This window comes from Bufo bufo, chromosome 3, assembly GCF_905171765.1.
Source record: "Bufo bufo chromosome 3, aBufBuf1.1, whole genome shotgun sequence".
Taxonomy (NCBI): domain Eukaryota; kingdom Metazoa; phylum Chordata; class Amphibia; order Anura; family Bufonidae; genus Bufo; species Bufo bufo.
This window is the reverse complement of record NC_053391.1, coordinates 670739613-670756224: the sequence shown is the minus strand read 5'-3', so window position 1 is coordinate 670756224 and position 16612 is coordinate 670739613. Positions and strand designations below refer to the sequence as shown.

Sequence of the window (16612 nt, the reverse complement as noted above, 5' to 3'; positions counted from 1 at the left end):
TGTGGAGATCTTGTGTGGATCCAAGTCACCATCCACAACCACGTTGGCGTATTTATGGAGCAGATTGCGGCGTCTAAAACTTAATAACCCCGTGCGCTGGATCCGCCGAAGTTATGAAAAGGCACCGGCCTCTACCTAATTTCGGTGCTTTTACCGCCGGTCTAAATCTACGCCAGCTTCCTTGGTGTCTTCCATTTAGACCACCTAAAACGGGCGTAGAAAATGATAATTGAGACGGGCCTGCCGACCCGTCCCCTTTTTTTTTGGTCTAAATGGAAGACACCAAGGAAGCTGGCGTAGATTTAGACCGGCGGTAAAAGCACCGAAATTAGGTAGAGGCCAGTGCCTTTTCATAACTTCGGCGGATCCAGCGCACGGGGTTATTAAGTTTTAGACGCCGGGCTTAATAAATGACCACCTTAGTACTTAAGTAAATGGGATTTTTAAAAATTGCACTGGAGAGCAGCAATCCCTTGACCTGTCTCGTCCTGCATTACAGAGACTGCCCATTGTTTTCAATGGGAATTCTGTAATACCTTATGTTACCAGTGGAGGCACTGCAGGGAAAGGGGGCTTTCCTGCAGCTGATCGCTGGGGGTTTCGGCAGCCCCTTTAAATCTGCAGCATGGGGAAAAGACAGTTACAGTAGTCGGCATGTGATTTGGGGAAGCCGTTCTTGCCTCTGCCTATAGAGGAACCCTACAGGCAGCAAAGCTGAGAGATGTCTAATATATAAGGGGGACGCCCCCACTCTCTCCTCTCTGCAAATGTTTGGGGAATGAAGGGTCCGGCAGTTGGCTTCACTCTCTCCCACTCAGAACACATGCACACTTGGCCGAGCATGCATGTGTAGGAGAGGGTTGGAAGGAATAGCAAAAAATGTGTATTGGCAGCTTTAGTATTATTTAGTACTATGATAGGAGGACTGTGCTCACCCCCCCCCCCAAAAAAAAAATTATAATTGGGATTTTACCTGCTCAATACGATGTATATAACACTGCAGCCATTGGAGGAGGATGCGATCACGTGACAATGGCCTACAGCCGTGAGAATTACCGGACAGGGGCCAAGCACAAGATTTTTTTATTTTTTATTTTTAAAACGGATACGCCTATGTCCGGGGAAAAAAAACTTTTTCAGTTCTGGGTGTTCACAAGAAAAATCACAATATGATCTGTTAACCTACTTGCTGATTGTTTCCAAGCAGCTGTAGATTTTTCTCCACATTTTGCACAGAACAAAATAACAACTAAAAAATAAATAAAATCGGCAATAAAAAAATAGAAATTCATTATAAGGATGTTTGATTTTATCGGCCCTATGGGAGTCTTGGGCTTGGTTCACATCTGCATCATGTCTTCCGTTCTAGATGACGTGCTGGATCTGTTGTACGATGGAGACCACAGCTGACAGATCCCATTATCTTATAGTGAAACCTGTGGGGGATCCATCAGGGCACCTGTCTCTCTTTTATTGACAGCAAGAACAGCGCTGCATGATGTGTTATTCCTCCTGTCAAAGTGACAGCATTGCAGATGGAGGCTCCGACGCAGATGTGAACAGAGCCATAGAGGAGGGTCCCGTCCCATGTAACACTCTCCTGACATATACTTAGGTGATAATAATTCTGGAACATCTACTCTTATGACTCTATGTTCTGCCATTCCTCTACTATTCCTACTAGAAGTCAAGAATGACTTACTTGCAGTCTCCAATAAAGGTCCATCTGGGAGTTACCAGTTGGAGAAAGGGGGTGTCCCTGCACAGTCTGACATTATCCAATCAGTGCTGCCGACATCAGACTGTGCATGGACACCCCCACTTCCCAGCTGGTAACACCCAGACAGAACTTTATTCGAGACTGTAGGTAAGTCCTTCCTAACTTCTAGCAGGAATAGTAGAGGAATAGCATGGCTTATAAGTAATGCGAACAGATGCTCCAGAATTGTTTTTACATGGGGGCCGCAAAGCGCACGTGTCAGGGGTATTACATAGGATGGGACCTTTGTTGTAGACTGCTGGTAATTTAGTCATACATTTCTAGCATGAATAATAGGGGGATGGCACAACATAGAATAATAAGAATAGATGCTTCAGAAGTGTTATTACATGGGGGATGCCAGTAGTTACTAAAACCGACATGTCAGGAGAGGGGAGATCTCCTCTTTCTTGTACATTGTGGATCCTATCTCTTTGTACATGGTCAGGGATCTGTGACGTATTATCCTTTTCCTCTCCGGCAGATTTTATGTATAGATATAAGGCAGATGAAGGCGTGGGACTCCCCAGCATTCCCGTCCATCCCATCGGATACCACGATGCTGAACAGATACTAAGGTATGTAGAAGCCAAGTTATTACATTTTACAAAGGAATGATAGTTCTTGCCGAAGTCTCTCTTCAGAAAAATGTGATTAATAGTGCCAGATAAGCTGGAGATTAGTATGGTGTGACTGCCGACACGTCCAGCTTAAAGGGGTTATCCCATGATTATTGTGAGACATCATATAGTACAGGACGATCTCTTTCTAACCAAGCTAGAACCAGCCCTGTACCTCACATGGGTCCAGAGATCTCCGCATTCATTGTTCTGCTAGATTTAGATCAGGCTGGCAGCTCGGGGGAGTGTCCTTTCTACTGCAGCTCAGGGGAGTGTCTTTTCTGCTGCAGCTCAGGAGGCGTGTCCATGTTCTCCCTATCACAGATCAGGGGGCGTGTCCATGTTCTCCCTATCGTAGCTCAGGAGGCAGTTGAAGGATGAAACTGAGCATGTGCGGCCATCTCAGTGAGCGGGACATAGAAATAAGAAAAAGAACAAACAGCAGGTGGCGCTATACAGACAGATTTCCGTAAAAAACTACATTTTTAATTACATGCAATTGCAAAAGTATTCAGATCCAGGAGCTGGTTTGAAAACTGTAGAATATTTTTTTGTGGGACAACCCCTTTGAGAGCCGAGTTATACCTGACTGTTAGCCAGCGATGCTCACTTCATTTTCAGTAGGTCAAAAAATGTTTTTTATTAAATGGATTAGCTGGGATTTTCCTATTGATGGCCTGTCCTCAGGATAGGTCAGCAATATCAGATCAGTGGGGGTCTGACTACCAGCACCCCCGCTGATCATCTGTTTGAGGAAGCCGCTGCTCTCACTGGAGTTCCAATGAGCGCTGCAGCCTCCTAACAGCTCCCCGAGCGCAGCGCCGTCCATTGCATAGTGGCTGTGCTCGGTATTGCAGCCCAGGAACATGCACATGAATGGGACTGAGCTGCGACTAGGCCATGTGACCGATTGTACGGTGACATCACATGGCCTAGAAAGAGGCCTAAAGGCTCACAGAATGCCGTGACCTCACTGAACAAATCATCTCACACTAATGACCTATCCTGGGGAGAGGCCATCAATATGAAAACCCCGGAGAACCCCTTTAATACAGACTTCCAAATGAAATCGCCAAACCTTGGCGGCACCGCATGAGGGGCAGAACGTGTCTGGCTGGAATTTTTGTCTTTTTACTTAATTTTTCTTTTATAATCATAACATTTGATTGTTTCTATGTTTTTTTTGGGGGCGCAGAATCTGGCAAAAAAACCTCTGTGTGAACTAGCCCTTAGATAGTTTTCATATCTCTGCCTCATGTTTCAGGACTTTGATCCTTATAACTGCAACTAAAACCAAAAAACTCCAGACAAGGCCGAGGCAGATATATGCAGCCTGTCTAAAAGAGAAAAGGTCTTGGTTGCCTATAGCAACCAATCACGGCTCAGCTTTCATTTCTCAAGAGCACTATAAGAAATGAAAGCAGCACTGGGATTGGTTGCTATGGGTAACGAAGGCTGTTTTTAGTCTCTGCAGTGGTCACAAATCTCCGTGTTTTTCCAGGTGCGGGGCCTGAGGGGGCAGAGCATGACACATGGGTTCAAAGCAATCCCCGTGTCATGCCTAGGGTTGCCACCTGGCAAGGCCAGTAATTTAGTGGAGCGCTCATTACTACAGCCTTTACCTCCACACTTGTGTTAATAAAAAAAATAAAAATAAAAAAAACTCTCCTCCTCCATTTGCTCGCGCTGCTCACTGGAAGTCCAGGACAGGACCTGCCAGACGTCATCACACGCTGGAGTGCAGGTCCTGTCCTGAGCTTCCAGTCGGCAGTGGGCGTTCGCAGCGGCGCGGGCAAATGGAGGAGGTGAGTGGTTTGTGTTTTTTTTTTTTTTGTAGAAGCAGAGAAGGGGGCACTAATGGGTGGCATTATTCCACCTGGGGGCACTAATGGGGGGCATTATTTTTACTGGGAGGCACTAATGGGGGGCATTAATTTTGGGGAGCACTAATATGGAACTTACTATTACTGGGCGGCACTAATTGGGGCATTGGTATTGAATATTAATTCTGGGGGCATTAATAATGCTGTAATGAAATGCTGGGGGGCACTAATAGGGGCATTATTAATTCTGGGCAGCACTAATGGGGGCATTAATATTACTGGGAGCCGCAGTATGACAGCGACTTAACGCCCAGTGTTAAGCCACGCCCCCATAACCACACACCCTTTGGGGTGTGGCTTAACTTGGCCGGTATTTTTTGTTGGGAAAGGTGGCAACCCTAGTCATGCTCCACCTCCTCATGCATGCCACAGAGTTTGAGGTTTGCTCAAAGTATTCTTCTAAGCTTTATACACATAAAACAGGACAGCTCCTTTAATCAGTGAACATGTGTAGCAAAGGGTTAAAGAGACCTAAGAAAGCAGAGGAAGGACCCCCTGGGTGACCCCACGAGGGGTAATATGACCAGCAGGAAGTTGAGGCCCGTCTTTTATATATATATATGCCTCTCCATTTTCACATTGTCTTCCTCCAGGTTGATGGGAGGTCCAGCTCCACCAGCTTCATGGAAAGGGAACCTTAACGTCTCGTATAATATCGGACCTGGATTTTTAGGGACCACCTCCAACCGGTAAACTGTTCTCCTATGCATTCTTTGTACTTTGGACTCCAAAATTAAAAGGGACTCCCAAGAAAATCATCCTCTGTTCGCAGACACGTGTGAGAAGATCATTCACGTGGGTCTTTCTGGTTCTGGGTTAAGCTGCAGTACCAGACACAGCCACACAAGGAGGAATGGCGCTGTGTTATGGCACTGCAGTGCCAGGGTACCAGCCCTCTGCTGATCGTTGGAGGTACCAGAGATCGGAATCTCACTTGTCCTCACTGGAGGCGTGCATTAGAGAGCGGCCATCTGTGTTACATTCTGGAAGACCCCTTTAAACTATATGGTCTTTAAGAGCAGATATCGCTAATTAAGGCTAGCTGAAGAGGGTGGCGGTAATAGACAAGAACATGCAGAAAAACAGCCGCTATCATGATTAATTGGCACAGTTCTGTTTTTGTGGGGACACGTGAACCCCATTAATCACCTTTATTTATATGAAATTCCAGAACCCCTTTATTGTAAATCAATCAATCAGACCCTAAATATATTAAACATTGAGGGGACATCCGCCATCTGCTCTATTCAGCCCCGCCACCTCTGTCTGAGGAATACATTGCATTTCCAAGGGGTTGTCCATGACTGCTTCTCTCCAGAAACAGCGCCACCCCTCTCCGTGGGTGGTATCTGGCATTGCAACTAAGCTGTATTATAGAGGAGCTCTCCCCTCTCCTGACATGTCTCTTATAATAACAATCCTGGACCATCTATTCTTATGATTCTATGTTGTGCATTCCTCTGTTATTCCTACTGGATGTTGTCAGTGACACTGTTAGCCTGGATTGGACAGTGACGGATTGTGCAGGGGGGACGCACCTCCAAGTGGCAACATCCAGTTGTCAGTTCACCCACTCTTTTATTGGGAATAACAGAGGAACATCACAACATATAAGTCATGTAAAAAGATGCTCCGGAATTTTGTATTACATGAGGAATACAAGTAGTTAATGTCATTGGAAGTGACAGGTCCTTATTAAAGGGCATCTGTCAGCAGTTTTGTACCTGGGTTATACAGGGTTACAAAAAGATGACTGTTTATACATAAAAAAACAGCGCCACACTTGTGCACAGGTTGTGTGTGGTATTACAGCTCCTGCTCAGTCCCTGTAAAGGGCATCTGTCAGCAGATTTGTCCCTATGACACTGGCTGACCTGTTACATGTGCACTTGGCAGCTGAAAATATCTGTGTTGGTCCCATGTACATATGTGCCCGCGTGTTTTAATACATGCAAATGAGCCTCTGGGAGCAATGAGGGCGTTGCCGTTACACCTAGAGGCTCCGCTCTCTCTGCAACTGCCGCTCCCTCTCCACTTGGGTTGGCAAGACCAGACAGTAAAAACATCATCACACCTGGTCTTGTCAAAGTACAAAGGGTACGGCAGTTGCAGAGAGAGCAGAGCCTCTAGGTGTACCGGCAACGCCCTCATTGCTCCCAGAGGCTCATTTGCATGTATTAAAACACGCGGGCACATATGTACATGGGACCAACATAGATGCCTTCAGCTGCCAAGCGCCCATGTAACAGGTCAGCCAGTGTCATAGGTACAAATCTGCTGACAGATGCCCTTTACAGGGACTGAGCAGGAGCTGTAATACCACACACAACCTGTGCACAAGTGTGGCGCTGTTTTTTTCATGTATAACAGTCATCTTTTTGTAACCCTGTATAACCCATTTTATGTTGGCCTTCCACCATTTGCAGTCCAGAGGTCGGTCACTGTGTAGATCTCTGCAGACCTTGTGCACATGACCACATCCCCCTGGATCCGCAAAATACAAATGTTGGCCCGTGTGTATCCTGCTTTTTTTTATTTCTACTAGAAAAATCACTATTCTGGTCCCCAAAATGGACAAAAATGGGACACGTCCTATAATTTGCGGAACGGACATGCAGATGCAGACACATAGAAATGAATAGGTCCACGTGGGATCCGCAGGGGGGGAAAAAAAAATCGGACACGGATCCAAAATATAGCCGTGTGTAGAAGTCCTCAGTCAGTCGGACCACATTGTCCCATTTCTCTGCTTGCCTATGGCATCCATTATGCGGCCAATGCACCTCGTGTGACTTGAGCCTCAATCTTAACAATATTCGGCGATGACCCGATCCAGCGTTGTTCTCCCGCCCTCCATCAGTCCGACCTTACGAGCCGCCCGTATCCGTGTAAATGGCTCCTCGCCTCCATTCAGACAGATGAAAGCAGCCGACTTAATTTCCTAATGGAAAGTAACCTTTGTGCAAATGTCACCTCTTCTCAGTACAGACAGATAACCGCGTACCTGCCGTGTGAGAACCATTTATAATGAGGTCGCCTTCAGAGCTGGAAACGTTAACGTGACAAGTGTATAGAAGCGGAATTAAAGGGAAACTGTCATCAGGTGGGGAAGGGGGGGGGGGGTGTTGCAGCGCTCGGACTCAGAAGTGTTGTTTCAGTTTTCTCTCTGCCTCGTGTGATCCAGAGGGAACACGTGGGGGCCAGGGGCCACATCTACGTGTAGCCTGCTCTGCGTTTATTGGCACCTCGAGTTATCTTAGTGCGCGAGGAGCCCGCGCATCAGGTTACCGCTGTGGCATCGGTTTTATACGCATGGAATATCTGTGTAAAGTGTTCACCTTGTGTGTAATTATTTTTTCACTTGCGTTAATGAATATTGTATATAACTTCAGACAAGTCAGGATGCACATCTACAGCAACAATGAGGTCACCAGGATTTATGATGTCATCGGCACCATCCGGGGAGCAGTAGAACCAGGTGTGTACCTATAAGAAGAGATGGGATGCATCATGGGAACATCTGGCAATGATGTCCACATAGTGCAGGGCCAAGGCTGAGATCCTTAGTGCACAGCGGGGTCCAACATTGGGACATCGACTGGCGGTTTACATATAAAAGTCTACATAAGCATTTACTACAATTTATACATTCCCTGCATTATATATTTTGTATTTTTGCTGGGTTACATCCTGTATTATACTTCAGAGCTGCACTCACTATTCTGCTGGTGCAGTCACTGTGTACATACATTACATTACTTATCCTGTACTGATCCTTAGTTACATCCTGTAATATACTCCAGAGCTGCACTCACTATTCTGGTGGTGGAGTCATTGTGTACATACATTACATTACTTATCCTGTACTGATCCTGAGTTACTGGAGTAAATGCACACAGTGACTGCACCAGAAGAATAGTGAGTGCAGCTCTGGAATATAATACAGGATGTAACTCAGGATCAGTACAGGATAAGTAATGTAATGTATGTACACAGTGACTGCACCAGCAGAATAGTGAGTGCAGCTCTGGAGTATAATACAGGATGTAACTCAGGATCAGTACAGGATAAGTAATGTAATGTATGTACACAGTGACTCCACCAGCAGAATAGTGAGTGCAGCTCTGGAGTATAATACAGGATGTAACTCAGGATCAGTTCAGGATAAGCAATGTAATGTATGTGCACAGTGACTCCACCAGAAGAATAGTGAGTGCAGCTCTGGAGTATAATACAGGATGTAACTCAGGATCAGTACAGGATAAGTAATGTAATGTATGTACACAGTGACTCCACCAGCAGAATAGTGAGCGCAGCTCTGCAGTATAATACAGGATGTAACTCAGGATCAGTACAGGATAAGTAATGTAATGTATGTACACAGTGACTGCACCAGCAGAATAGTGAGTGCAGCTCTGGAGTATAATACAGGATGTAACTCAGGATCAGTACAGGATAAGTAATGTAATGTATGTACACAGTGACTGCACCAGCAGAATAGTGAGTGCAGCTCTGGAGTATAATACAGGATGTAACTCAGGATCAGTACAGGATAAGTAATGTAATGTATATACACAATGACTCCACCAGCAGAATAGTGAGTGCAGCTCTGGAGTATATTACAGGATGTAACTCAGGAACAGTACAGGATAAGTAATGTAATGTATGTACACAGTGACTGCACCAGCAGAATAGTGAGTGCAGCTCTGGAGTATAATACAGGATGTAACTCATGGTAAAAAATGTACTTACAAAGTTAACACTTCATGTAAATCAATTCGATATATAAACTGTACGATGGTTTTGTGCCTCTAAGTAGTCACAGGTGAGTACACATGCCACCAGGGAGAGGAGCAGCACCAGTTAACATGTCAGAGCCCACTGATTTCCTGGGGGGTCCAGCACATGTTCCTTACCAGTGTTGTGCCCCTACTTGTCAAAGACCCCTTAAAAACTAGTCATTAGCATTAATTACAGTTATTGTGGTATCTTCTCCAGATCGGTATATTATTCTGGGAGGTCACCGTGACTCGTGGGTGTTCGGAGGAATCGATCCAACAACTGGGGCCGCAGTCCTCCAAGAAGTTGCAAGGAGCTTTGGAGCAAAACTAAGACAAGGTACAGATTTTAGAAACCGCATCATGGAAATAAGTGCAGTGGTAGGTTGTGATAGGCGCCAGCCCCGGGACCTCAGATAGCAGGTGAGTGCTCTCACTCGTGAATGGGAACTCCTTTTTGAGATTGGAGGGGATTACAGAGGTGGGACCCTGCACCTCCTGGGATATTTATGGCAGATGGGACAGCCCCTTTAATGAGGACCTCTCCCCAATCCTGACATTCCCCATGTAATAACTCTAGAGTCTAGGATGTATCGTTCCTTTATTATTCCTACTAGAAGTTTATAAATAAATTCCAAGATCCAGAAGATGGGTGTTACCAGTGTGTCCATGCACAATCTGCCACTGGTAGAATTGATTGGATAGTATCAAACGGTGCAAGGACAACCCCCCCCCCCCCCAACTGGTAACGCCCATCTGGACCTTTATTGCAGACTGCTGGCAATTCATTCATGGACATTCTAACAGGAATAATAGAGGGACAGTGCAACATAGTCATGACAATAGATGCTCCAGAATTTTTTATACATGGGGGATGCATGTAAAAAAACAGACACGTCAGGAGAGGCGACAGCTACTTTTTAAAGGGGAAGTGTAGCATGCCACCGTCATTGCCGAACAATAATAACGTCCTCCTCCTATAAACCTTCAACATAAAATTCTTTTGGACCCGAAGGCCGAGTGCCAGCTGAATAAGACATCTGGACAATGTAGTGTGGTGGAAGCCAAGTCTGTCAGGAGATGTTGGCCGGTTGGCATCGTTTCTCACTTGGCAGTGTAGTGGACGCGCGCGGAGCTTCATCAGGTTAACCCTTTGTGGCCATTCTGTAATCCCAAATGAAAAAACGCAGTTAGGATAGCAGTGATGCAATTCCAAGATCAATCCCATAAAGAGGAAGAGCTCCTCAAAGGGGAGGGGGAATGATGATTTAAAACTTGGTTTATAATTAATGAGTTAAAAAGTAAAAAAATAAAAATAAGACACAAAAGACAAAACACTAACAAAATAATTGATTGCACTTAAAATTGCACCTAAAGTACTGACAGTATATTATATACCAGACTGTATGATGCCCTTAATGGGGTCCTGATCAGCTATAATGGTATAAACTGAACTGTCTTACCGGATCCAGATGCAAGTACTGATAATCCGGTACTGGTCCTTAAGGAAAAGGTCCCAGACTTGTCCGACCCCCCCCCCCCACCAATCAGCTGTTTGAGAAGACACCGGCACTTGCAGTAGCACCGCGACCTTCTATCAGCTCACCTAGCACAGCGCCATCCATTGTAAGGTGGCTGTACTTGGTATTGCAGCTCAGCCCAATTCTCTTCAATGAAGATGAGCTGCGCCTAGGCCATGTGACCGATGAACATGGCTTCGCTGGCCTAGGCTAAGACCGCGCCGCTACTGTGAGCGCGGCTGCCTTCTCAAACAGCTGATTGGCGGGGGTCCAGGGTGTCGGACCCCTACCGATCAGATACTCTCAGCAAATCCCTTTAAGCCAAAATCAAATGTCTATGCAGAGGATTTGGAGCTCTGCGTCAGGAAAAACAAACCTCCGAACAATGTGAAGATGCATCGATCGGCGCAACTGGCTGAACCTATACAGGTTAAAATCAACAAGATTGCCTTTAAGCGGGTGGGATTCGCAGCAGGTTCCGTAAAATACTTTGGGGGAACCAAAGTGAATCGTAGCTTTGGATGAAATAAACGGCTAGCTTAATCCTGGACAAGATGCTCCTAAAGAGTTAAATAAGTGGACAGGAAGAGATCAGACCATACAGCTCACCGAACCAGATTTACAGGAATGAAAAGAGACTACTCCTAAAGAGTGTGGTGTCAAACAGTGACGCAACCGCCGCTCAGTGCCGGTGCCATGTTTAGGCTCCATTCACACATCTGCAAATTCCATTCCGCATTTTGGGGAACGGAATTGCGGACCCATACATTTCTATGCGTTGTGCGGCCCCGATCGTAATTGCGGACCCGCACTTCCGGGTCCGCAATTCCGATCCTGAAAAAAAATAGAACATGTCCTATTCTTGTCCACAATAGCGGGCAAGAATAGGCATATTCTCTTAGTGCCGGCAATGTGCGGTCCGCAAAATGCGGAACGCACATTGCCGCTGTCCGTGTTTTTCAGAAATGATCAGGATCTGTGTGAAACTGTCCAGCTTCCTCCTGACCCTGAGCAGACAGATACTTCAGATGTTAATTCGCCGGGCTGCAGAGATTTACTACATAATGAAAGTACTAAATCCAGACACACAATAAAAATAACAGATCCGTCAACAGCAGCTTGTTGATGGTTTCCATGGCCACGGGAAAATAAAAATAAAATAATTGAAAACACGAGAAACCATTTTACCGGCTGTTGTCCTGGGTCACGTCAGGTGGAGGAGTAGATCTGGCAGGTGACGCACTGTGTGGTGTTTGTGCCGGATTTACCTTATAATTAGTCTAATTGACCCTCCATGTTTCATAATAAACAATCGGTGAGAACAAAGATTCCACTGGGAAATCGCGGAAATTTACAGAACGAGAGTAGTGCGAAGGCTGAAATCAAGGCCACGACCGGAGGATAGCCGGGGACCAGCAATTTACTTACACCGCAGCAGCCATTTTGTTGTCAAGGCATGGGTATAGCAGTGACCTTTCTATACACAAGATGTGAGAGCAGGGCTGGATTATATAGAGGGCATATAGAGGGTACCCCCGGGCCACAACAAGCCCCTGCCAGTCACTGCTTATATCATTCTGGCCAACTTTGAGTGAGGACATCCTAGAGATACTGAAAGGGGACGTATAAATGCAACATTTGTGGTCTGTACCCCACCCATTTACGTAGGACACACCTACTACCTACAGTATTGGGGTTCCAAAAAGTGCATAGCACCCCCTTCATTACACACTAAAACGATTAGAGATCACCAGACCCCTAAATAAATATAGACCCCTAACTAAAAGCAGATCTCAGGCCAGACTCCCTAAATCAGGGATCAGCAACCTCCGGCACTCCAGGGGTTGTGAAACTACATCTCCCATCATGCACACTTGCTTGGCTGTTCTATGAACTCCCACAGAAGTGAAAGGAGCATTCTGGGAGTTGTAGTGTCACAACAGCTGGAGTGCTGAAGGTTGCTGACCCCTGCCCTAAATAAATACAGACCCAAACCAGACTCCCTAAATAATACAGACCTCTGATCAGATTCTTAAATATAGACCCCAGACCAGACCCACTAAATAAATACTGACCCAAGACCAGACGCACTAAATAAATACTGACCCCAGACCAGACCCACTAAATAAATACTGACCCCAGACCAGACCCACTAAATAAATACTGACCCCAGACCAGACCCACTAAATAAATACTGACCCCAGACCAGACCCACTAAATAAATACTGACCCCAGACCAGACCCACTAAATAAATACTGACCCCAGACCATACCCACTAAATAAATACTGACCCCAGACCAGACCCACTAAATAAATACTGACCCCAGACCAGACCCACTAAATAAATACTGACCCCAGACCAGACCCACTAAATAAATGCTGACCCCAGACCAGACCCACTAAATAAATACTGTCCCCAGACCAGACCCACTAAATAAATACTGACCCCAGACCAGACCCACTAAATAAATACTGACCCCAGACCAGACCCACTAAATAAATACTGACCCTCCAGATTACCCCAAAACAATGAAGTCTCCAACATAGCTTACCCCAAATACAGACCAAAAACCAGTTTCCCCTTAACACAGGCCCCAGATCAGTTGTACAGACATCTTTCTGTCCCTCTTCTTTCAGTCATATCCACAGGATGAGGAATATGTGTCTGAATGCTGGTGCCCCGATCACTGGGACACTCAGCAGTCGCCGAAACTGAAGACCCAGAGTCTTCTATGGGAATGGAGTGGTGGTGCAGAAGTGTGATCGCTGCCCCGTTCACTTGGGACTGACGGAAATCGCATAGAGCGTTGTACGCGTCAGTCCCATCAAAGTGAATGGAGCTGTGGACATGCATGCACACCACCGCTTCCCCCTGTTTTCATGATCGCTGAGGGTCCAAGTGGGTGGACCCACAGCGATCAGATACATTCCCTAACCTGTGAATAGGGGATAAGTATTCTCAGTGGTAGAACCTCTTTATGGCACCTGCACTCACTGCTATATTTCACCCTGGGCTCTGGTACTGACCTCGTGGTACTGATAGATGTGTCTTTCTGAATCTTTCCCAGACTAGCTTCCTCTGAGCTTCCTCCCAAAATCAGGGTGCCACCGTCCTAGTACTCCTAGGGTTAAGATTCCCATGGATTTACTCACTCACTTCACACATACAACCAAGACAGAAGCTGGCACCTTCAACTTCACGCTCCCAAGCAAAGCTCACCCCTACGCAGTATATACACTCTGGCTCCCACGTCTGGGCCGCCAGCTGGGACTAATCCACCTGCCGCCTCCTAAGCGGAGATCAATTAAGGTGCCCCAGTCCAGGTACAGCAGATATTTACCGTAGTCCCCCTGGGCTACTCCATCTGCCACCTCCTAGGGGAAGATCTGTAAAGATGCCCCAGTCCAGGTCCAGCATAAATCAACTGTAGCCCCCTCCCCCCCCCCTTCCCTACTCAAACTTTACGGATTCTAGAAACCCAGGATTTTACATCAACCGAAGTTGCTACTACGTAAAATCAATAGCAGAACAGATAGTCACAGCACAGTGGAGCAGCAAGTGGCAGGTGAGATAACCAAAATGTTCTCACCTTGTCTCTGAGGCTGCAGTCCTCCTCTTCAAGCGTGGTCCACCCAGCTCTGGGAACCCCAAAACTTCGGCTAGCGACGTTACTTCTCCTGAGCCCCACGTATCGGGCGCCAACTGATAAAGATGCCCTCAATCGGGGCTGATTACATTTGCTCCAAATTAATAGTAACCCAAGGGTTTTACGTGCACGGAAGAAAAAAATTGTGACACACACACACTGGGGTCAAAGCAAATATTTGTTTCTTACAGGAAGTACAGCAGTTTATAAAGTCATCAGAGGGGCATTCCCCCTGAGGCATGTGGCATTGTTACATTGGCGAAAATATGAAAAGAGATAACACTTGGTATCTGCCCATTGTGCATCGTTTTACTAACGGTGGTATGTGAACTATGTAAATATCTAGCTACAGGCGCCATCTTGTAATGGAGTTTTCACTAACTGCAGAACAGCATATATGACGTGGAGGCATGTTCTCTTCGGTAGGATGGAACCTTTGTGCTTTGGAGAAGATAAGGTGTTGCCTGAGAGCTAAAGTATGTGGGAGCTTTCTTGGCTGAACCAAAGAATGTAGTCCAAATCTCTATCAAGACCATTGTTTGACATTGTGTTGATTACACCTTCATGTGAGGAGTGAATAATTACTTAACACCATTATTATTATCAGGCTGGAGGCCCAGAAGAACAATCATCTTCGCCAGCTGGGATGCAGAAGAATTCGGGCTGTTGGGATCTACAGAGTGGGCTGAGGTGAGAGAATTTAGTCTTTGGTGCCAAAAGCTCCAGTTCCATGGACAGGGTCGTAGCTATGGGGGGGAGCCAGAGTTGGCCTGGAGCCAGAGTTGGACTAAAGACAGCTCTGCTACATGAGGAGACACCAGGCACATTGGCATAGGGAAGTGGGCACAGCCACTCTTCACACAAGTATGTGTGTACCTTCAGTTTCTATGGCTCAGCAGAAGAATAAAATATTTAAAGGGGTTTTCTGAAACTTTAGAACTGATGACCTATCCTCGGGACACCCGACACCCATAACAGGAGCCCCACCGATCAGCCGTTTGAGAAGGCAGCGGCACCCGCAGTAGCGCTGCGGCCTTCTCTCTGCTTTTCCTAGACCAAATGACAACAGGTTCATATGGCCTACTAGGTGCAGCTCAGCCCCTGTTGGTAAGCACGGAGAAGAACACGGCGCTCACAGGACCACTGGTGCCTTCTCAAATAGCTGATCGGCGTGTGTCCCGGGTGTCAGACCCTACCAACCAGATACTGTTATCTAAAGTCTTGGAAAACCCATTTGAAGAGACCGTCCGTCTAATTAAGAGCTTAAAAGTGATATGTCATTTAGCGTCTACAGGGGACGATTACCTGCGTCTTGCTCAGATTTTATTGTTTGGCTCCATTAGGACAAAGCTGTGATCTGTGACTACAGTTTAGCTGCAGAGACTACAGGGAGCCGGAGGTAGTCTGAGACACACCCCCTGCAGCATCATTGGTTCAGGCTGCTGCTCTGTACCTCCTCCTGCAGCTTGGCTTCCTCTAATAGGTTTGTGTTTATACATAGCAGCCAATCACAGGCTCAGCAGGAAGTGCTGATTTCTATTACAGAGAGGACAGTAGAATTATCAGGTGACTGATGATTATCCGGTAACTGCCGCACTTGTGCTTCATAAATGGGAGCCTGGTTTTTTAAATAGGATTTCTGGGGGTGGTATAGTCACCTGAGAGTCGGCAGGGCTAGAACTTACAGCCAATCAGACCTTTCACATATTCTCCAAAAACAAACGAGCTGTAACAAGGTTCACACATCCCACTTGTTTCTGGCGTGCTGATGGCTCGTCGACTGGAAGGGAGCTGCGGATGTGTCGGGGGAGCCATATGGCGGTGGGCTTCTCTCTCTGATGACATTTGTTAATAGGAAATCATATTAAGAGACGTTGTTGCTGAGACGTCTTGACGTGTCCCTGACATTTACAATTCTGCAGAACATCAGCTTTAAAGGGGTATTCCGGTTAAATCAGACTATCCCTTAGCCACAGGATAGGGGATTATTATGATATCAGTACTGGTCCAGCTGCAGGGACCCCTACCGATCATGAGAATGGGGGCACCATACCCCGCGAGACCCCCTGAAATGAACGGAGCGGCATGTCGAGCATGAGCACTGCCGCTGCTTTCATCTCATGGGATTGCTGGTAAAAGCCGAGCACTGTACTCCGCCATCTCCGGCAGTCCCATAGAGACTGAATGTAGCGGCACTGCATCGGATTGACCGGGTGCTTCTTTCATTTCGGAGGGCCCCTCGTGATTAGTGGGGGTCCTGTGGATAGGGGACAAGTGTACATAATCACAGTACCGCTTTAATTTCTTGTGCTTGCACCTAATGAAAGGGGCACTGGAGGCGAAACTGATGCATCGTGCAGGGGCCTGAGGAGATTGAGCACCTCAACGTAGATACATGTCATAC

The 16612-nt window shown here is 46.5% G+C and overlaps 1 protein-coding gene across 2 annotated transcripts in view; it reads left to right on the top strand.

Annotated features, from left to right (window-relative positions):
• The window catches only part of LOC120996447 (N-acetylated-alpha-linked acidic dipeptidase 2-like), a 74514-nt gene that overhangs the window by 25368 nt on the left and 32534 nt on the right, over window positions 1-16612 (top strand). For both annotated transcript variants that reach the window (XM_040426357.1, XM_040426358.1), the window contains exons 7-11: window positions 2244-2337; window positions 4856-4951; window positions 7655-7740; window positions 9261-9380; window positions 14816-14898. In XM_040426357.1, coding sequence (XP_040282291.1) covers window positions 2244-2337; window positions 4856-4951; window positions 7655-7740; window positions 9261-9380; window positions 14816-14898 — 479 coding nt within the window. The remainder of the gene's footprint in view (window positions 1-2243; window positions 2338-4855; window positions 4952-7654; window positions 7741-9260; window positions 9381-14815; window positions 14899-16612) is intronic.